At 39.8% G+C, this 25,263-nt stretch overlaps 2 protein-coding genes across 3 annotated transcripts in view; both read left to right on the plus strand.

The window, feature by feature from the left end:
• The window catches only part of kaznb (kazrin, periplakin interacting protein b), a 159,679-nt gene extending 157,188 nt beyond the window's left edge, over positions 1-2,491 (plus strand). Inside the window, exon 10 of one of the 2 annotated variants that reach the window (XM_049471821.1) lies at positions 486-631. In XM_049471821.1, the coding sequence (XP_049327778.1) occupies positions 486-517 (32 nt within the window). In that variant the 3' untranslated portion in view covers positions 518-631. Of the gene's footprint in view, positions 1-485 lie in introns of both variants that reach the window. The other variant, XM_049471820.1, reaches the window with a different exon arrangement.
• Positions 2,492-7,101: 4,610 nt separating this feature from the next.
• Positions 7,102-24,769, plus strand: LOC103031171 (kazrin-A-like). The gene is made up of 7 exons (XM_022663347.2): positions 7,102-7,326; positions 11,771-11,889; positions 15,519-15,750; positions 16,440-16,541; positions 18,243-18,409; positions 21,899-22,010; positions 22,458-24,769. Exons 1-7 carry the CDS (start codon positions 7,207-7,209, stop codon positions 22,608-22,610), a joined length of 1,005 nt encoding a protein of 334 aa, XP_022519068.1. The 5' UTR covers positions 7,102-7,206; the 3' UTR covers positions 22,611-24,769.
• The last annotated feature ends 494 nt before the right edge of the window (positions 24,770-25,263 follow it).

Here is a 25,263-nt window from a genome sequence, read left to right on the forward strand (position 1 = left end):
AACTGAACTGAGCTGAACTGAGCAGGACAATTTCAGCACACAGTCTGAAGCCCCGATCCTGAGCAGACTTTACTGCTTTACTGCTCTGATCAATCAAATCCAAACTCTTACCCGACAACATTCTCTATACTGCTCTCTCTCTACTCCTTTCTCCCTCTCTCTCTCTCTCTCTCTCTCCCTCTCTCCCTCTCTCTCTCTCTCTCTCTCTCCCTCTCTCTCTCTCTCTCTCTCTCTCTCTCTCCCTCTCTCCCTCTCTCTCTCTCTCTCTCTCTCCCTCTCTCTCTCTCTCTCTCTCTCTCTCTCTCTCTCCCTCTCTCTCTCTCTCTCTCTCCTCTCCCTCTCTCTCTCTCTCTCTCTCTCTCTCTCCCTCTCTCTCTCTCTCTCTCCCTCTCTCTCTCTCTCTCTCTCTCTCTCTCTCTCCCTCTCCTCTCTCTCTCTCTCCCTCTCTCCCTCTCCCTCTCTCTCTCTCTCTCTCTCTGGTTCAGTCTATGGAGGATCTGGAGGATCAGAAGCGTAAGAAGAAGAAGGAGAAGATGAGTCTGGGTTCTCTTTCTCGGGTTTTCGCGAGGGGAAAGTCTCAGAGGAAGTCTCTGGACCCGGGTCTGTTTGATGGTACTTCCACACCTGATTATTATATAGAGGAGGATGCCGACTGGTGATTAGCCTGAATGAGTGTGAGTGTGTGTGTGTGTGTGTGTGTGTGAGAGGTGTGTGTGTGTTTGCTGTATCCCCTCAAATACAGCAGGAAGGAGGAATAAAACTGCTGCCTGCTTGAAATGTACATAATACACTGCAAATAATGTATGTAAATGAAATATATATATATATATTTATATATGTAGGCATATGTACATATGTTTACATAAGTATAAATATATAAATGGGATTCTTTGCGTGTGAATATGTTTATGCTGTGTTATAACGCTTTTGTTTGTGGTAATATATGTCTCTTTTTTTATAAACTGGAAACTTGAATTTTGCTGTGCGTTTTTGTAAATAGGCGTTCCTGTGCACCTTGTGTTCATTATGTCTCTGTCCTGGATGCTTCTGTTCCATTTTCAAGCTTAATGTAGCGTTCTCGTCTCCATCTGCCACACGGCTCATCCTCATATCATCACTGATGTTTACTCAGCTTTTATTACTCGAGAATTATTAGCAAACTATTGTGATAGAATTTCAGCTGAAGTTTTGAGTTGAAGTAGGACTGTACTCAAACAACGGCCGCTGTTATTAAATATTAAATAAGTATGAATTATACACACACACACATTAATCCTCACCACGTCACAGCATTATCCTATACAGAGCAACGTTCTACACAGAGTTTCATTTATACCAAAAAAAGGAGAGTTAATTATACAAAAAACTACTAATAAGTGTGATATCAGTACTTGCAGAGCGGATATAGAGTTGTAGGCAGTACTATAGAGGGGTAATAATCTTATAGATCTCAGTAGAGGAGATATATCAGTGTTACAGTGCTGTATCAGATATGCAGCATCTAGAAGCTGATTAATAATCACTGTACTGTTTGTTGGCAGGTGGGATGTAATATAACCAGACCTGAACCATGATACCTTTTTACTTTATCAGACTAAACACACAATACACGCTTACACACACTCATACACACTCATACACACTCATACACACTCATACACACTCTATCACATGCATAAGCATTATTTACGATATTCTATGAAGTATATCTCAGCCCTGACTGTGGCTCTGATTCCTGTATTTGCACAGAAAGACTAGTGAAGATTCTGGCAGGACAGAACCGAACCTCCCGCTGATCCCAACCCTTAATAAACAAGTGCCAAAGGTTTTAGTTCATTCCTAATATATAGATATAGAATATCTCTCTCTCTCTCTCTGGGCCCTATCTTACACTCTGCGCAAGGCAGGTAGCTGCACCGTTAAAATAGGAACCCGCCAAAGTCAGAGCTCACCTGACTCTTAAAGTGATGAAAGAATGAAAGACTTGATTGATTAATTAAGAGAATTAGTACTAGTATTAATATTCCTGTTTTCCTGTCACAATAGAAACAATGTGGATCACTAAAATAGGGCCCTTTTCCTCTCTCTCTCTCGCTCTGCAGAAACAGCAGTCAGATGCATATCCTGCATTGCTTTCATAACCTACTTCTGATTTATTAGCGAGGGCCAATGATGTCATGCTTTTCTCACTGTGCTGAAGCGTATCAAACGCACTCTTTTCTTTCCTAAGCTTTTCTTTGCATTGTGAGGCACTGATCTGTTCTGTTAAATTAATCTTCCTTCCTGTTCGTTCTAATGATTTTTATGTTGAAAGGTCTGTAATGTAAAATATGTCAGATATAAGAGTCGATCTATTAAAGACATTTATTTAAAGATTAGCAAAGAAGTTATTATTTCAGTGCATAAAGACAGAGGTTTTAACATTCTGGAAATAAATATGATTAAAAAGATCAAAATAAAAGCTTATTTTAAAATAAAACACATAACCCGACATCCATGCTCCTTTCTTCTTGACCCTGTGTGTGTGTGTGTGTGTGGGCCTGTGATCCTCTAACCTTTTCTGGGGTTGCCATGTTTGTAGGAATTCCCCTGCTGTTCATCTGTGGTTTCCTGCCATCTGTGTAACCCGTGTCCTAACATCGTCTTCCTCCTGGACACGAATGACCAAATGCCACCGCATCCATAACCTACATGAGTTATGTCACCTGAAACTAATGGAATTAACCCTTTACCTGAGGCAGAACTGCAGATTACTAACGATATGCAGATCATTTTACCAGAGCTTCACTCCTAAAACCAGTAACACCTCCTCACGCTTACACTTCAGACTCTGTTAAAACCGGATCTGAATTCAGGAACAATTTCCCAGCATTCCAGTTTAGATCAGACCAAACAATTCAGCTCAACTCTGCCCAAAACAAACTGTCCCATAAACTGTCCTTATGAGACCAATTTAAACCCTGCATTATTTTAGTGAGTAGAGTGTAGAAAGTTTAATGTTTAATGTAATTTATAATATAATGAACCTGTTTGTACAGGAGGAAGTACAGCAGCTATTACTGATCCTAAGCCACTGCAGCTGCTAAAACTCCTGAGCTTTTTTAACTTTTACTAACCTACAGCTGTAAACAAGCCATGGACCACCGAGCAGGTCTGATATATTAATAGAGCTGATATGAATTAAGATCTAATACCTTGGTAAAATGTTGTTGATTATTATTAAAATACTCTTTTCTTGCTTTAAATGTTACGTAAAATATTTCCTCTTTTATACTTTTGGAGAACTGTTTATTATATTCTTACACTGAAGGTTTAGCTAGAGGATAAATTCTCAGTAACAGGAGGAAAAGATTCTGTGAGTAAATAAGAGTTTATAGTTCATTTAGTTAAGTTTTCATTTTCTCAGAAACTTCTGGAACTGATTAAAGAAGTGAAATAGCTGTTACTGTACCTTAATTCCCCTGAATCACTGATTTAATAACTTTAATGTAAACATAAGAGTAAAACTAGATCACTCAAATCTAATCAATCAATCAGTCAGTTAATCAATCAGTCAATTAATCACAGGAAGAAAGAATAAAAGATCAAGGTTTGGCTCAGACTGAACAGAATTAACCTCATAGTTTAGCAGAGACTGTAATATTAAAACACGTTTCAGGAAAACATTTATAAACGGAATTCTGATCTTCTGGAATTCTGTGCTGGTTTTAAGGCCGAGACCTCTGTACAGATCCACCAGCCGCCGTCACTGAAACACTCAGACACTAAGAGACTGCTACTGCTAATAATATTAATATTAATAATAATAGTTCAGTCTCCTGGTTTGGTGAATCAATAGCATGTGATATATGTAGGAATGACGAGGCTGCCCCCTGCTGGTACACAGGCTACAATACAGGGTTTAATGAGCATCGACCAATACAATTTGCTGAAATTCCTCCTGATCTGTCGGCTGACATACTCATCCCCCTTTGCCCATCCGGAATGTTCCTGAGCATGATCTGATCCGAGTCTCTGAGACTGACAGCGTTTTAGTCCAGCATGATCTGAACCTCAGCATGATACACTCGCAGCGCCACAGTTACCTCTATAACTTTAAACTTTACAAATAATTTCATCATTTTCTCACAGCGACAACAATAAAACTGTACTGAATATCTGATCAGATTTTATATAAACTTTACATTTACTTTAACACATTTAACAAATCCTTTGTTGGTTAATCTGTATTTTTCCAGCAGTAAAATGAAGAGGTGTTTCGACATTTATTTCAATATTTCAGTCTAATTCAGTATTTAAATTAGAAAAATAAAACATAACGCACCCCACAGCAGAACTCAGATTACTGTTCAAATTAGATTATTGTTAAACTTGGATTACTGTTAAAGTCATGTAGTTCTGTCTCAGCCGAGAAGAGTATAGCTGCAGCCTCGGAGACTGCTGTTTTAGGACCCTGCAGTTTCAGGACCGCAGTCCTAGGACCCTATGTTTTCGCGACACTGCCACCTAGCGAAGTGGTCGTTGACACGATGGATTACAGTCGGAATGTGAATCAAGTTTATAGTCTAAATGTAATGTATTAAAATATTTAGATGTTTTGAATTAGACATTTTTTTTTACAATTTCAAATATTATTATAAAATAAAATAAAATAAAATTTGTGTGTGTGTATTTTAATAGTTGAATTTGGCTGAATTCTGTCAGAAACCCGTAAAGAACTCTTTTGTGGGATTTACACCTTTTTACACATTTCCTTAACTATAATACTGAAATACAAGTAAGTTATGTTTGTACCATCTTTAATATAAAAGCTGCATGTAAGTTTGAAGAGGGCTGCTTACTATTCCTAAAAATAAAAAAATAAAAAATAAATTTAAAGGGAACAATAGTTTTTATTTTAAATGGTGCTGTCTGTTTACAAATTTTCGAAAAATATCAGAATTGAAAATTGCTTAAATATATTTAAAGAATATTGAGATTTTTTTTTACAAAATTGCCCAGCTCTAATAGACACTACAGTAGTTTGAAGTTCTAAAAAGATTTCAATCTTTCAAAAAGTAGTTTGAATCCATCTCAGATATCAAATACATATTATAGCTGCAAGTCTTCCTTGTGTCTCTGATATGTGGTTAGGAGTTTTAAGACAAAGTAATATTTGGGCAAAATAAACCTTAAAAAGTGTAAGCAGTTAGCTGAAATGGTAATATTTGGGAGAAATAAGCCTTTAAATCTGTAAGCAGTTAGCTAAAGTGTTGATATTATATTAAGGAGTAGTAATTCATTAATTTCGCTAGGTGGCAGTGTCGCGAAAAACATAGGGTCCTAGAACTGCGGTCCTGAAACTGCAGGGTCCTAAAGCTGCAGCTGTATACTATTGTCTCAGCCAGTAAATGATTACAGCTGTGGTCTGATTAGAAAATGGGTCTCACCACAAAAGGGTGTAATAGTGCTTACCACACAGTCCTATAAAAGACTCTCAGTGGCTGCTGGTGGGAAGTGTACCTCCTGCTGAGAGATCACTGACAGCTAGGCCTGACTCTACACTGCTCAGAGTTTGAGAGGGAGCATCAGCGGACAGCTGCCATCCCCTTTATCTGCACTGCTGTCGTAAACAAGAATCCTGGACCACAGACTGGAGCCGTATCATCTTTAGAGGTCTTATGGTGAAGCTTCTGTCCTGTCTTTGATGTGGACTGAAGAGTTCACAGTGTAAACTGCAGGTGTGATTGATGTTCTGAGGAGCATCTCATACAGTGAGAGTCGGTGACCCCTAGTAGTGATAGGAGGAACACTAACAGTGATCTCAGTGATCTGTGCAGAACATCCTGCAGATCCATGTGTTGCTGCTTTCTCTCATGCAGAACTTCCAGCTGATAGCAGCAGCATTTTTCAGCAGGATAATGTTCACCCACACACAGCAAGGGTTTCCCAGGAACACAGTCTCCACCAGATTACAGCACTTCCTCGTTCTGCCCGCTCTCCAGATTTATCACCAATCCAGCATTTATGGAGCAGCTGGGACTAGTGTAGAGCTACAGGATCTACAGGTCCAGCTGTAGCAACATCTGTGGGTAAATGTGCTGCAGGACCCATACAGAACCTGTAGAACCTCCAAACCCAACCCTCTCAATCTCATCTTATATCCAGAATAGAGGATCCAACAGGGTCTAAACTAGAGCCTTTAATACTGCAAGCATTTTAATACATAATTATAATGTTCCTACAGATAAACATTTACTACATATCTGTGTATCTGTGGTATTAGAATTAACCGCTGCGCTCTGTGATTCCTGAATTACAGCCTGACTCACTTCCTCCCTTTTGTTGTGTCTCTAAAAACAAGCGACCTAAAACTGAACGCTGCCTCACCCAGAACTCTGCTTAGTTCTAACTGCAGCAAAACAATAAATAAACAAATAGTTTATGAAAATATCGAGCACATTTATTGTATATCTTATATAAACACATCATTTACAGTATATTGTATAAAAACACAGCATTTACTGTATATCGTATATAAACACAGCATTTATTGAGGTATAGGGATAGTGTTTTATCTAGTACAGAATGTAGCATTGAACAGTGATTGGTGGGTAGATTTTCAAAGCTGGGTTTACTGTTACATAGATGTTGGTAGATTGGTAGATTTTAGTAGATGTTGGTAGATATTGGTAGATGTTGGTAGATGTTGGTAGATGTTGGTAGATTGGCAGATTAGCATTAAATACTTCTGTTAAACTTAATAAACATGTATTTCCCAAAACCTCCTGACCTCATTAACCAAACATAACTTTCCCCAAGCGCGTCTTTAGAAAACACAAACAGAAGCTGCAGTTATAATTACAGATTTATAATTATGACTGCGGTACTAAAACATTTGATATTGTGAAGAAAGGATAACATATTTCAGTATAAAATTTTCAAACATATTAAATAAATATGAATCCATTCTTTTTACACTTACTCAGGAGCACCCTCTGGTGGTCTGGCAATATTATATTATATTATATTATATTATGCCCAAGAAAATATTACAGTAAAAACTTTACCACCAACAGCCATTGTTTACACTCTCGAATTCCCTCTGAACCCTGAACCCACCTTAACCCCCCGCTGACCAATCTAGACTCAGACAGCCTGTCCAGCCTGACGCAGCCTAGCCTATCGGACGGCGAGGAGCAGCTGGAGCGCCTCCAGCAGGCGGAGATGTCCCGCAGCAGACCCATCTCGCTGTGGAAGGCTGGGACGGTGCAGGCGTGGCTAGAGGTGGTGATGGCCATGCCCATGTACATCCGGTCCTGCGCCGAGAACGTCAAGAGCGGCAAGGTACAGAACCGGCATCTTCACAACCCAATCTCAATCAGAACCAAGCACACGTTACTGTATAATACAGCCTTATCCCCTCACGCTTATTACATGCTTATTACATGCTTATTACACACTTATTACACACCTATTACCAGGGCTGGACTGGGACAAAAAATCGGCCCTGGCATTTTTGGTTTAGACCGGCCCCTCATAATTAGTGGAGCACAACTGACTTGTAATTTAAGTACAGAGAAGCATAATGTATCATCAACATATTAAATATAAGAAGTTTAGTGTCTATTGTTAACTCCACCTGCAAATATGTGCATCGGAACACCCGTGCACATGTTCTACCACCGCCAGACCCTGCTACAGTGGAGAAATCAGCCAGAAAACACGCTACCGGACGAGGTTCTGCAGACACTACTTGAGCTTAGCCTGCTAAGAGACCCAGGCCGCCAGCCCGCGGTGTTTCCTGATGCCGGAGCCCAGCGGAAGTGCCATCGCAAGCGGTGCGAGCGTAAGCGGAAGCGCAGAAAGAGAGGCTAAAGGCTAGTCCTAGCTCTTTCTGGCAAACATCTGTTCCCTTGACAATAAACTGGACTACATCCGACTGCAGCGAACTACCCAGCGTGAGTTCAGAGACTGCTGTGTTTTGGTTTTTGTGGAATCGTGGCTGAACGACAACATTCCAGACAGCGCCATTCAGCTAGCCGGGCTAACCGCATTCAGAGCGGATAGGAGCGCGGCTCTATCTGGGAAGACCCGCGGTGGAGGCGTGTGTGTTTACATCAACACGGAATGGTGTAACAACGCTGTGACTGTCGCCAAACACTGCTCTCCGCTGGTGGAGTTCCTGATAGTCAAGTGCAGACCTTTTTATTTACTACGGGAGTTCTCCACCGTGCTAATAGCTGCTGTCTACATCCCACCCAGCGCTAGCATTGGTGCTAATGCTAAAGAGGCTCTGTGTGAACTCAATTGGACTATCAGCGATCTGCAGAACAAACACCCAGACGGACTGTTTATTATCGCCGGAGATTTCAACCACGCAAATCTCAAGTCAGTGCTCCCTAAATTCCATCAACATGTACACAAACATCCCCAGCGCGTACTGGGCGGAGCCCCGCCCCTACCTCGCTTTCTCGGACCACCATCTCTGCCCTACCGTCTGCACTACCGTCCCGTTGCACTTACACCCATCATCATGAATTGCTTCGAAAGGCTAGTCATGAGGAACATCAAGACACGACTGCCCTCTTCACTGGACCCCCTGCAGTTTGCGTATCGTCCCAATCGCTCCACGGACGATGCCATCACCACTACTCTTCATCTCTCCCTCACCCACCTGGAGAAGAAGGACACTTACGTCAGAATGCTGTTTATAGACTTCAGTTCAACATTCAACACCATCATCCCACAGAACCTCATCAGGAAGCTAAGCTCGCTCGGCCTCAACACCCCCCTCTGCAACTGGATCCTGGACTTTCTGACGGGGAGACCCCAGTCAGTCCGGTTCGGGGGCAGCACCTCCAGCACCATCACACTGAACACTGGGGCCCCCCAGGGCAGTGTCCTGAGTCCTCTGCTGTTCACCCTGCTGACTCTTGACTGTGCTGCAAATCACAGTTCTAACAGCTTTATCAAGTTCGCCGATGATACAACCGTGCTGGGTCTCATCACCAAAGGCGACGAGTCAGCATACAGAGAGGAGGTGCAGCGGCTGACAGACTGGTGTACAGTCAACAACCTTCACCTGAATGTGGACAAGACAAAGGAAATGGTTGTTGACTTCAGGAGAGCATAACACACCCACTCTCCACTCAACATCGACGGGTCCTCTGTGGAGATTGTTAAGAGCACCAAGTTCCTTGGTGTCCACTTAGCAGATAACCTCACCTGGACCCTGAACACCAGCTCTACAGCCAAGAAAGCCCAGCAGCGTCTCTACTTCCTCCGGAAGCTGAGAAAGGCCCGTCTCCCTCCACCCATCCTCACACTCTTCTATAGAGGGACCATTGAGAGCATCTTGAGCAGCTGCATCACTGCCTGGTTTGGGACCTGCACCGTCTCTGACCGCAAGACCCTCAAGCGTATTGTGAGGACAGCTGAGAGGATCATCGGCGTCTCTCTCCCCTCCATCACGGACATTTACACCACCCGCAGCATCCACAAAGCAACCAGCATTGTGAATGACCCCACCCATCCCTCACACAAACTGTTCTCCCTCCTGCCTTCGGGAAGAAGGTACCGCAGCATCCGGTCCAGCTTGACCAGACTCTGCAACAGCTTCTACCCCCAAGCCATCAGACTCCTCAACTGCAGAGACTGAACTGATGGTTTTCTGTACATGCACACACACTCTTACCCCACTTACCCCAGAAAATGGAAAGCACTAAAAACTCTACTACCTCACTGGACTCTATTGCACACTGTGTAATAGAGGTAATTACTACCTCACTGGTCTTTTTTGCACACTGCATAATTTGCACACTGTCTTGTTATTTATTATGCTTTGTCTGTATGGTGTTGTATTGTCTGTCTGCACTTTTGTACTGTTGCACTTATTGTTCTGTCTACACTGTGTTTATGTGCACCATGGTCCCTGGAGGAACGTTGTTTCGTTTCACTGTGTACTCTGTATATAGCTGAAATGACAATAAAAAACACTTTGACTTTGACTTTGACTTGACCATTTTTGTCTGCGCTGTGTAGTTCAATTGATTTGTTTATCCTTTTTATTAAAATCATCTCTAATATGTATTTTCTGAATTTCTCTGATACAACAGCTCAATTCTAATTCTTCAGGTTAAAGGTGCTTCCTCCTTTAAACAGCTATAACATGTATTTGTATCAGGCTAGAAACAGTGCTGCTTTATGAACTGTCTTAAAATCATTTGACACTGTTTTTCTCTTATTCACTGTGGGCATACCTTTTTTTAATATTACTTATATATTTTTTAGTCATGTTTAAATTGCAAAGCTTTTACTTATCATTTATCAGTTTTAAAATCTGTTATTTCATTTGTTTAAGTGCTTTTAAAAACATGTTGAACCACAGCACAGAGGCTACAAATTCAAACTGCAGCCTTTCAACACACCTTTAACCTAAATATCTAAAACTGCTATGATGCAGCCTAACATAGACGCTTGCTGCTAATCCAGCACTTCTCAGTCTTGCTATGTAATGGTATGTAAATACCAATTAATATTTATACTAATCAATGGCCATTATTAACGTTACCTCCATCACCTCAAAGTCCCAGTGTTATCTGTTTATGTACTACACTTTCCCGCTCAGTCTGTCCCTCTGCATTGCTGGCTGCTGCTCTCCCTGTCTGTCTGCTGCTCCTGTCTTCCCAGAGGACGCGGAGGCTACAGCAGCGAACATGTTTGTGATTTTTACACATTTTGTTTCATCTACAGTGAGAATTTTCAGTTTCGTCGGGCGTAATTTCTCCGCACCTCCTTTCTGCGGCCTCTGTTTCTCCGCGCTGCCTCTCCTTTAATATACGCGCTCTTAACGTATAGTGGGAGTTACAGCGGACCATGCAGAGAGAGGGTGGGTCCGCTTTCATCCTATATCCTGATTGGTTCAGTCCACTGTCTATATTGAAAATGGGCCAATGGGCCGCGCCCCTCTATATTGTGGGCCAGTCTCTTAGAAGAAAAAGGGAAGAAACGGCCCCTGAGGACTGTCGGCCCACCGGGAAAATGCCCGGTACGCTTGATTACCAGTCCAGCCCTGTCTATTACACGGCTTATTACATGCTTATTATGTGCTTATTACACACTTTTTACATGTTTATTAGGCACTTATTACATGCTTATTATGTGCTTATTACACACTTTTTACATGTTTATTAGGCACTTATTACATGCATATTAGGCACTTATTACATGCTTATTAGGCACTTATTACATGCTTATTACATGTTTATTACACACTTGTTACATGCTTATTACGCACTTACTACACACTTATTACATGCTTATTACATGCTTATTATGCACTTATTACATGCTTATTATGTGCTTATTACACACTTATTACACACATTGCTCACTCATTACACACTTATCACACACTTTACACACTTATTACACACTTCTTAGGTTAAGTGTGTGGGGGTGTGGTTAGGTGTGTGAGGGTGTGTTTAAGTGTGGTTAGGTGTGTGGGGGTGTGGTTAAGTGTGTGGGGGTGTGGTTAGCTGTATGGGGGTGTGGTTAAGCATGTGGGGGTGTGGTTAAGTGTGTGGGGGTGTGGTTGGGTGTATGGGGGTGTGGTAAAGTGTGTGTGGGTGTGGTTAGGTGTGTGTGTGTGTGGTTAGGCGTGTGGGGGTGTGGTAAAGTGGGTGTGGTTAGGTGTGTGTGTGTGTGGTTAGGCGTGTGGGGGTGCGGTTAAGTGTGTGTGGGTGTGGTTAGGTGTGTGGAGCTCAGTGTTGGTGATCTGGTGCTGCAGGTGCTGTTGGGATTAACAGATGAGGATCTGGAAGTGGGATTGGGAATAAACAGCCCCATCCATCGCCGAAAACTCCGCCTCGCTATAGAGGATTACAGAGAAGCAGAGAACGGAGCAGGGTAACACACACACACACACACTATACACACCTACACACACACACACACACTATACACACTTACACACACACACACACACACACACTATACACACCTACACACACACACACACACACACACACTATACACACTATACACACCTACACACACACACACACACACACTATACACACTTACACACACACACACACACACACACACACTATACACACCTACACACACACACACACACACACTATACACACCTACACACACACACACACACACACTATACACACTTACACACACACACACACACACACACACACACACACACACTATACACACCTACACACACACACACACACACACACACTATACACACTTACACACACACACACACACACACACACACACACACACTATACACACTTACACACACACACACACACACACACTATACACACCTACACACACACACACACACACACACTATACACACTTACACACACACACACACACACACACTATACACACTTACACACACACACACACACACACACACTATACACACCTACACACACACACACACACACACACACTATACACACATACACACACACACACACACACACACTATACACACCTACACACACACACACACACACACACTATACACACATACACACACACACACACACACTATACACACCTACACACACACACACACACACACTATACACACATACACACACACACACACACACACACTATACACACCTACACACACACACACACACACACACACTATACACACCTACACACACACACACACACACACACACTATACACACCTACACACACACACACACACTATACACACCTACACACACACACACACACACTATACACACATACACACACACACACACACACACTATACACACCTACACACACACACACACACACTATACACACATACACACACACACACACACACACACTATACACACCTACACACACACACACACACACACACTATACACACATACACACACACACACACACACACACTATACACACCTACACACACACACACACACACACACACACACTATACACACATACACACACACACACACACACACTATACACACACACACACACTATACACACCTACACACACACACACACACACACACACTATACACACATACACACACACACACACACACTATACACACCTACACACACACACACACACACACTATACACACATACACACACACACACACACTATACACACCTACACACACACACACACACACACACACACTATACACACCTACACACACACACACACACACACACACTATACACACCTACACACACACACACACTATACACACCTACACACACACACACACACACACTATACACACATACACACACACACACACACACACACTATACACACATACACACACACACACACACACACACTATACACACATACACACACACACACACACACTATACACACCTACACACACACACACACACACACACTATACACACATACACACACACACACACACACACTATACACACCTACACACACACACACACACACACACACTATACACACATACACACACACACACACACTATACACACACACACACACACTATACACACCTACACACACACACACACACACACACACTATACACACCTACACACACACACACATACACACACACTATACACACACATACACACACTATACACACACACACATACACACTATACACACACATACACACACTATACACACACATACACACACACACATACACACATACACACACTATACACACTATACACACACACATACACACACTATACACACACACACACACTATACACACACATACACACACACTATACACACACTATACACACACTATACACACACTATACACACACTATACACACACATACACACACACTATACACACACTATACACACACTATACACACACATACACACACACTATAAACACACACATACACACACTATACACACACACTATACACACACTATACACACACATACACACACTATACACACACACACACACACACACTATACACACACACACATACACACTATAAACACACACATACACACACTATACACACACACTATACACACACATACACACACACTATACACACACATACACACACTATACACACACACACACACACACACTATACACACACATACACACACACTATACACACACATACACACACTATACACACACACATACACACTATAAACACACACATACACACACTATACACACACACACACACACACACTATACACACACATACACACACACTATACACACACATACACACACACACATACACACATACACACACTATACACACTATACACACACACATACACACTATAAACACACACATACACACACTATACACACACACACACACTATACACACACACACACACACACACTATACACACACATACACACACTATACACACACACACACACACACACTATACACACACATACACACACACTATACACACACATACACACACTATACACACACATACACACACACACATACACACATACACACACTATACACACTATACACACACACATACACACTATAAACACACACATACACACACTATACACACACTACACACACACACACACTATACACACACATACACACACACTATACACACACATACACACACTATACACACACATACACACACTATACACACACACATACACACTATAAACACACACATACACACACTATACACACACACACACTATACACACACATACACACACACTATACACACACTATACACACACACACACACACTATACACACACATACACACACACTATACACACACATACACACACTATACACACACACATACACACTATAAACACACACATACACACACTATACACACACACACACTATACACACACATACACACACACTATACACACACTATACACACACACACACACACTATACACACACATACACACACACTATACACACACATACACACACACTATAAACACACACTATACACACACACTATACACACACTATACACACACACACACACACTATACACACACATACACACACACTATACACACACATACACACACACTATACACACACATACACACACACTATAAACACACACATACACACACTATACACACACACACACTATACACACACATACACACACACTATACACACACTATACACACACACACACACACTATACACACACACACACACACACTATACACACACATACACACACACTATACACACACTTTTTAAGAACTATATAATGTAATATGAGTATAAATTGGTATAGTATAGAAATAGATTATTGATATTTACTGTGATTTGATTTGATTGCAGACAGTTTAATCTCAGTAAATTTCATCGTTCATCGGCAGTGAAGATAAGCGCAGGAGATCAGATGTGTTGAGATGGTTCTTCAGTGCAGGTGGTGGTTTGATGGTAAAGCTGTTGTTTCTCCTCAGACTCTCTAAAGCTGCAGATATGGATCATCAGTGGGTGAGTAAGACGTGGCTGAGGGACCTCGGGCTGCCCCAGTACTCCCAGCTCTTCCAGAACCAGCTGGTGGACGGCCGGGTTCTGGGATCGCTCACCCGCCGGGACCTGGAGACCATCTTCAGCATTAACAACAAGTTCCACATCACCAGCCTGCTGTCGGGGGTCCAGCTGCTGCAGATGCTGGGCTTCGATAAAGAGGTGAAGAGCTGGCTGATCTCTGAGCTGTTCTGTAGACGGTGAGGTATCTGTATTAGGAAGATCTCACCCTGAGATAAACACATCTAATCAGCTTTTCTCCTAGAAGCTACTGGATCTTCTGAATTACAAAAACTGTAAAAATACATCTAAAGGTCTGGAGCTCATCAGAGTCCGAACCAAAGTTCTGCTAAAACTATTGTTTTCTTGAGGAACAATTTATGGTTCTTTAGTTCTTCCAAAAAATGTTCTTAAATGTTCCTCAGAGTCCCTTAATGTGCCTCTATAATCAGCGTACCATCTGACCCACACGCTGTCAGGAGCTCTGTGGTCGATGGTGCAGAGCGTGAAAATGCTCTGGTGTGCAGACGTATGAACTCGTGTTTAAACACAACATCCATATCTTTCTTAATTACAAAGTTGAAGTTTGTGAAAAGAGTTGTGAGTTTATTAAACCTAATAAATATCACACTCACAAAATAAGGTTCTTTTCACCAAACGACAGACTAAAACCTGTTTCCCTGCTGCCCCATTTCTGGGTCGGGTTTCTCTTACTGAGAGACTGAGGATCAATAGACTGTGTGTGTGTGTGTAATATAGTGTATTGGTGTGTGTGCAGGTTCTGGAGAGTAGGTGGGGTCAGTGTTTGTGTAATATGGTGTGTGTGTGTGTGTGTGTGTGTGTGTGTGCAGGTTCTGGAGAGTAGGCGGGGTCAGGCTGAGCTGCAGGACGTGGATCCGGTTGTTTGGACGAATCAGAGAGTCATTAAATGGATCAGAGAAATCGACCTGAAGGTGAAAATCCCTCTATTCCTCCATCCCTTCATCCCTCTATCACTTCATCCCTCCATCACTTCATCCCTAATCACTCATCCCTCCATCACTCTATCCCTCATCACTCCATCCCTCTATCACTCCATCCCTCTATCCCTCCATCACTCCATCACTTCATCCTTAATCACTCATCCCTCCATCCCTCCTGATAAACTAAAATAAACTCTTCAATTCTTATCCTATTTAGAGCTTAGATTCTCTGACCCGAGGCTCCAGAAAATAGTCCGAGACGTAGGCATCTGTTTTGTAATTATATATTTATTTCAAATAAAGCTCTGGTGTGATAATCACAATGTTGCTAAGTAACCAATTTTTATTGTTACCGACAACAAACGAAATAACGAAAAACTGAAAGTGAAAAAACATTTTTGTTAACTGAATCTAATAAAAACAATAATTAAAAGAAAAAACGTAACTAACTGGAACTGTATTGTGTTTTTTTAAAACGAACTGAAATTACTGATAGAATATCCTCATTTTCATGTTAAGTTTATTTATAAGCGCTGTTTTCACTCCCGGAGTTGGACAGCGGGTGTTGTGCCGATTCTGTTCGCGAAGTGGAGTCGGATTCAGCAGGGAGTCGGATTCGACACAACAGCGGCAGCGCGGCAACCTGTGGTCTGTGGCGTTAGTTCTTGTTTAAAGCGCTAAAACACTGAGAAACTGCAGAACTATGTATAGGATTAGAACATGAGCGCGAGGCAGATAAAAGAGAAACAGGAGATACAGTGTGTGAGAACCTTTACCTGTGAGTAGCTCATACCAGAAATCTCTCTCTCTCTCTCTTTATCTCTCTCTCGTTTGTTCTTAGATTGATCTCTCTGATAAGATGTGTGAAAACTAATAAAAACTAACAAGCCCACTCTAAAAACGAATTAAAACTTGTGGAACTGTATGAAAAAAAAGAAAAACAAAATAAAATTAAACTATAATGAAAAATGTTATAATCACGTATCTCTGGGCGCGCGTGAACTCCTCTGCTTGTCTGTTTTCTATTCTTCTATGTTACAGTGTTAATTAACATCATTCTGTTCATATTTTGCTCATTCAAACGGCCCGAAAACAGCCAGTTTATGGGTCGGGCTCGGGCTCATAATGACAGTTTATGGTTCAGGTTGGGTCGGGCTTGGGCAGAACGTGCACGGGCTCGGGTTGGGTCGGATTTTTTGGGTCCGATCTAACCTCTAATCCTAATTTTCACAAACTGAATTTTTTTACATTCAGTAGTTCCTGAACTATTAAACATAATAAAATACAGGGGTTGGAGAATGAAACTGAAACACCTGGTTTTTGAGCGCAATAATTGATTGTGGTGACGGACAGTTCTGGTGGAAACAGGAGAGTTGAGGTGCACATTGAATTCTGCGTGATTTGATCAGCTGAACATCCCTTTCAGACAGCTTCCTCTTACAGCGTCCACAGTTAATCCTGTTGGATGTGGTTGGTGCTTCTTGGTGGTATGCTGACATTACCCTGGATACCGTGGCTCTTGATGCATCACAAACACTTGCTGTCTTGGTCACAGATGCTCCAGCAAGACGTGCACCAACAATTTGTCCTCTTTTGAAATGATGACAGGTGTTTCAGATTCATTGTACGACCCCTATGAGTAAAATATGTTTAACGCTCTGGAATCTGTTATAAATCTGTGTGTTTTTACAGGAGTTTGCTGAAAGTCTGCAGAACAGCGGAGTTCATGGAGCCGTGATGGTTCTGGATCCGTCTTTCAGCGCTGAGAGTCTCGCTAAAGCTCTCGAGATTCCAAACAACAAACACATGATCCACCGACACCTTTATGAGGAGATGAAGGTCCTGCTGAATCCGGCCAGGTCCGTACAAATACACACTACACACACATTACACACACACACTACACACACACTACACACACACTACACACACATTACACACACTACACACACTACACACACTACACACACATTACACACACATTACACACACACACTACACACACACTACACACACTACACACACACTATACACACTACATACACTAACACACTAACACACACTACACACTAACACACACTAACACACATTACACACACCACACACACTACATGGAAATCTCCCTACCCACCCTCTCATACTTTGTGGATTAAAGATGCAGGATTGGAAAGGCTTCGGGGTACTGTAAATGGCTCTAATGAGAAATTTCATAGAATTTGGGACCCTTTTCTGGATTATGTAAAAAATGTGCTCTGCCTAGAACCTCTATGATGGTCTAAACGTTGTCTTTTTTTTTTTTTTTTTTTTTTTTAGAATTGTGGCTAAAATATTCTATCTGGAACTTCATTGTACACTAGGCTAATCCTATTATTTATTTAGTTTTATTTTATTTTATTAGTTTACTCATTTGAAATTGGGCGTTTGGTTTGACATGTTTTTCAATCTGGTGTTATTGTAAAAAAGGCATTGTTGTTATTGGTTATTATATAAACTGTATGTATGTATCACCATGGAAAATCAAAATAAACTAATCAAAAAAAAATGCAATCACCTCAACTGCCAGTCTCTCGGAGCAGTCGCTCGCTCAGAGTTGTACCAGAATAAAAGTCTTTCAGCAACAGGATAAAATAAAATTCAACAAATTGAGGCTGGGACAGTTACAGACGACTATGTGCTGCTCAGAGTGGAGTTTAGAGAAGACGCTCATGTTCTCACATTTAGCGCTAAAGACTTTCCCAAAACGTCAAACAATGCGCTGAGGCACGTTCTGAAACTCCAGCTTCCAACCATAGACATATATACATAGACACTGCATTTACTGGCGCCGTCTGTTGCACGCGCCCCCAGTGCATTAATATACACTGAGGAAGGTGTAAAATACACCTATAATAATCACACCTCTACTAGTTTATACCCGGTTTACACACGGTTTGGTTTAGTAATGATACAGGAAGCTGTTACACATTACAAATACCTGCTTTCATGCTGGAATACTTGTTATGCTCTTTAACAAAGACAGACATATGGTATGGCATATTAATAAGTGTATAAATTATTATATATATAATAAAGTTATCCAAAAGCAGTCTGTAAGACTAGTGGAGGAGGAAGAGTTCAGCACCGCTGCCATAAAAAAAAAACTTTATCTTTATCTTTGTCTTCTTGATAAAGGTAGCTCCTCTTATATCTGCTACATTATGGTTGCATAATAATAATAATAATAATAATAATAATAATAATAATAATAATAATAATAATAACATTATTTATATAACATGATTCATACATAAAAATGCAGTACAATGCTTCAAAATAAACTTAAATGAAAAATTAAAACAATAAGTAAAATAAAGCAAATAAAACCAACTAAAAAGAAAATTTTTTTACTTTTAAAAGTAATAAAATAATATTAAATAGATTAAGTATAGACATCAAGTATTAAAATATAATATAGATTAAAATAAACTTAATAAAAATAAGAACAAAATCAAACAAAAATGTAATATAATAAAAAAAATACTTCATTATTATTTTACAAGCCCTTTACTTATGATGGCGTTTTTGGGTCATTCTTAAAAAAATGTGTCTGTCCGCCACATTTCTGCCGCTCCCAACCGCAATCCTAATAGCAATTGAATTTAAATTAAATTTAGTGCTTGGAATTTACTTATGTATTTACTAAAACAGCGCTGTAGTGCTGAATTAGCTGTCCCAATTTAGATCGGACCCAAAAAATCCAGCCCGACGAGCCTGTGCGCGTTCTGCCCGAGCCCGCCCAGACCCATAACCTGTTCTATTTAAACACCTTTTTAGTAGTGCGTTAAAACTGAACTGAAAAAAACATTTTCAGGGAGTTTGAATGAGCGAAATCTGTTCACAATTATACTATTTAACATTGCAAGCCTAAAGAAGCATAGACCTATTATTTCAGAAAAATACCCGACTGAGCCCCCGGCCGGTGGGCGAGTTCAGGTCGGGCAGATAATCCAATCTCCAGTCCAAACACATGCCGTCAGGTGAATTGGAGATGCTGAAACATCAGTGTGTGTGTGTGTGTGTCTGTCGGTCCATTATCCCCCGCTTTGATATTTATCAGTAATATCTTTTTTTGTTTCTTGAATTGGATATTAACTTAAAAACTGCCTATTTTTTCTTTGCAGCTTTTCTTGAGTACCAATCGTGGGTCTGTTATACTTATGAAGTTCGTTTTAAAATGAACTTATACACTTTTTTTAATATGCCATACCATATTCCAGCATGAAAGCAGGTATTTGTAATGTGTAACAGCTTCCTGTATCATTATTAAACCGTGTGTAAACTAGTAGAGGTGTGATTATTATAGGTGTATTTTACACCTTCCTCAGTGTATATTAATGCACTGGGGGCGCGTGCAACAGACGGCGCCAGTAAATGCAGTGTCTATGTATATATGTCTATGGTTGGAAGCTGGAGTTTCAGAACGTGCCTCAGCGCATTGTTTGACGTTCCAGGAAAGTCTTTGGCGCTAAATGTGAGAACATGAGCGTCTTCTCTAAACTCCACTCCACTCTGAGCAGCACATAGTCGTTTGTAACTGCCCCAGCCTCAATTTGTTCCACACAGTGGAATACAATGCAGTTGAGGCGATTGCATTTTAAGTTCAATTCTGACACGAATTCAGCGTTTCTTTCTTTAAATACAAATCCACACACACTGTTCTTCTGTTCAGAGATTGGGTGATATTAAAGCAGTGCACTGGAGCTAAAACTTTTCATTCTGGCACATTTTCCTCACAGCAATCTCGTGAGTATTACATTTAAAGGAGGAGTTCGTGTTTAAAGTACCTTATGGTGAAAAGCAATACAGCTGTGCCTTGATTACATTTCAAGGTGTATTTCATTAAATTCTGGCACTAATTCAGCGTTTGGTTTTGAAAATGCAAATAAGTGAGTATTGTTTTTCAATAAAGAGATCAAGTGCAATGAAATGTAATGTAATAGTAGTTTTGGCACTTATTCTGCATGTTAGTGAGGAAAAGCAATGCATTTTGTTGATTGTTTTTACATTTTTCCACCCTAGTGTTTGCTTTTCAATTTGGCACTAATTCCTGTCCATACTACACACACTACACCACACACACTGCTGTACACAAACACACACTCTTCACTGTCCCGATGATGGAGGAGTTTATATAAACAGGGATCTTCAAATTTGGGGAGAAAATGGAAAAATAAAAAATAATTAAATTATTAATTAAAGCAAAAGTTTAGTTAAAGTCAGGTTGTGTTTGGATTTTTAGTTTTGATACCGTGTGCTGATTGGTGGAACTGTGTTCCTTAGTTAAAATGACAAATGCTTTATCTCCACAGGACCAATCAGAATCAGGAATACAGCCGTAAGGAGGGAACGCCCACCCAATCTCCCGCCTCCAGCTGCCGCTACGCTGAGGACCGGGTCAGCCTCCGACCCAGATCAGGAAAGGTACCGACATCATCTCTCCACACCAATCAAATATACAATCAGTGTTCTAATAATATAAACCTACATTATAGCAGATAAATAAATCATTTGAATTTCATCCCAATCTTCACGTTTATTATGGTGGTTTAATAATAAATATGAAGTTATGCTTATGAGATCTATAATCTGTACTAAAGACGCTGGAAATAGTTTAATAACTGTGAGACTGCAGAAATAAATAAAATAATTAGAAATAATTAAAAATGGTATTTTTGTTGAATTTGTTGAGTTATTTAAATTGATTGATTAATTTATTTATTGATTGACTGATTGATTGATTGATTGGTTTGTTTATTACAAACAGCTGGGATTTTTTTTGCAATTTGCAACTTATTATAAAATAAACATCATGTTTTAATGTGTTTATTAATGAAACAGGATGAATTCTGTGTCCTGTTTTCTCCTCAGAGCCCCCTGAGGTTTAACCCTAAACTCGCTGGTGGACGAGACCTCGGCTTCAGCTGCGGGTCTTTACCCAAGGAGGAGAGGTTAAAGGTCGTGCAGAGGTCGAAGGGCAGCCCGATGCACGGCTACTCCAGCATAGAGATCACCAACGTCTAGCAGCAGAACTGCGACATTCAGCATCGAACATCTAAACATCTGTTTATACCCAGAATTACTGAGTTTATACCCAGAATTACAGAGTTTATACCCAGAATTACTGAGTTTATATCCAGATTTACTGAGTTTATACCCAGAATTACTGAGTTTATACCCCGATTTACTGAGTTTTACCCAGAATTACTGAGTTTATACCCAGAATTACTGAGTTTATACCCAGAATTACTGAGTTTATACCCAGAATTACTGCAGAATTCACCGGTTCTACACTGTACAGTCAGTCATCACACACTAATAATTACAATAATCACAAAAATCTAATATAAACAGAATATCAAGATTTATTACATATGGATTAGGATTTCTGCTTTGAGCGACTGTCTTTTACCCAAAAAATGATCTGTTTGTTTTGTTGTTGTTTTTTTTTACTTTTTCTAAAGGTACCGAGAGGGATTATAATCTGTGCACATTTTATTTAAGGTTTTATTTAAATTTCACCAATTGAAAAAAAACACATTATAAATATATTATAGATCCAGCAAATCTCAAGTCAGGTCAAACCTATTCAACAAAATTAAACACAAACCCACTGTAATGTTTCCCCAGCAGATCAAACAAAGAATTTTAAATCTAATCTGTTTATCTAATATTTCTAATTAGGATCATTCTGTTTATTTATCTATTTTTATTCATTATAACTTTTTTTACAGAATTTTATGAACTAAACTGACTGTATAATATAATTTAAAAAAATTAAGTTTACAAAATAACTTAATAACAATATAACTAAATTAAATGGCGGTGGATTGAAAGCTGTTAATCTGGATTTTTCAGTAGGATAAATTCCTTTGTTTTTCTTTTTAGGCTCGGGTTTTAGAGGTTCAGCCGGATTATTATGTTATACTTAATTTGAAATAATTTAACTTGATTCTCAGATTAAGAAAGTATTCAGTGAAAACACTACTAATAGAGTTTCACTACAGGATCAAACTGCAATTAAACACTAAAACAACTGATTAAAGAGATCATGTGGTATTAACTATATTATTTAAAGTGAAAAAAGAGAATTTATTGGAGTATAATAATATTATTTAATTCTATTTTTATATAAATATAAAGTGATGTATTTTCAGTGTATTCCATTTGTTTTCTTCTGGTACAGAAATATCTATACTCCAGTCTACACCTTCCCGACTGCGCTGCACTGAATTAAAAACGTCTCTCTATTGTTTAATAGAATCTTTATATAAAAAAAATACTTTAAATAAAACACTTTTAAAGCAATATATAACTCATTCAGCAGAATTGTACAGACTTACCCACAGAACCAACTCTAATTATCAGCTATTTCATTAGAAACCTCTAAAACAGGATCAGGCTCTCGGTTTAGTGTGAAATGGAACACACCCTTCCTCCAGAGCCTCGGGTCAACTGGTCTATCAGCTCAACCAGCAGCTGAACTGGAAACAGGTGAGTAATCCGGATCCGGAGAGTTAAAATCCAGTATTGCTCACAAAACCCAACCACCCAGACAGGTGGAACTAAATCCTGGACTGGATTTTTACTCTCTGTACCCGAATTACTCCCAGCTACCTAAATAAACACAAATAGTTTCAGGATTTACATTGAATACAGTTTTACTCTACATTATTATAGTTTTATTGCAATGGAGAATCATGTACATTCACAACTGAGGATCCCTGGCATATACATATATAACCATTTTAATTCAATTTATTTTAAACAATAAAGAAACAGAGGATGTAAAACAATCAGATAACTAGAAACGTTTTGTTAGTAAACGGCAGGATATGGCCTCTTTACTGTATCTCATTTTTATATTGTAAAATTAAAGGCTAGATTCTGTCCTACTGATGCTTATCAGCACTGTGTGCAATAGTGCAAAAAGTGCAAAAATAACTGTATCAGGAAATGTACAGGTGTTTGTTGGAGTTGTGACTAATTTTCAGACCAGTGTACAGATCTTACGATTGTGCCATCAGTAGAAGTAATGTTGTAAAACATGTGTATAAATACTGTATGATCTTCATGTGTGTCAGTGACACAATCTGTATAGAAAAATAAACCTGTTTACAGTGTCTCTACAATATTGTTTATTTACAGCCACAACACACAATAAAGCACAAGCACCAACAAAAGTGAGTACATTGTTGGGTTAGTGGTTATTTAGGCTGTAAATAAGTTTAAATAGTCTTTTAAAATATTGGGTTAGTGGTTATTTAGGCTGTAAATAAGGTTAATCGTCTGTTAGAATATTGGGTTAGTGGTTATTTAGGCTGTAAATAAGGTTAATCGTCTGTTAGAATATTGGGTTAGTGGTTATTTAGGCTGTAAATAAGGTTAATCGTCTGTTAGAATATTGGGTTAGTGGTTATTTAGGCTGTAAATAAGGTTAATCGTCTGTTAGAATATTGGGTTAGTGGTTATTTAGGCTGTAAATAAGGTTAATCGTCTGTTAGAATATTGGGTTAGTGGTTATTTAGGCTGTAAATAAGGTTAATCGTCTGTTAGAATATTGGGTTAGTGGTTATTTAGGCTGTAAATAAGGTTAATCGTCTGTTAGAATATTGGGTTAGTGGTTATTTAGGCTGTAAATAAGGTTAAATAGTCTTTTAAAATATTGGGTTAGTGG

This window comes from Astyanax mexicanus, chromosome 24 (genome assembly GCF_023375975.1).
Source record: "Astyanax mexicanus isolate ESR-SI-001 chromosome 24, AstMex3_surface, whole genome shotgun sequence".
Classification (NCBI taxonomy): domain Eukaryota; kingdom Metazoa; phylum Chordata; class Actinopteri; order Characiformes; family Acestrorhamphidae; genus Astyanax; species Astyanax mexicanus.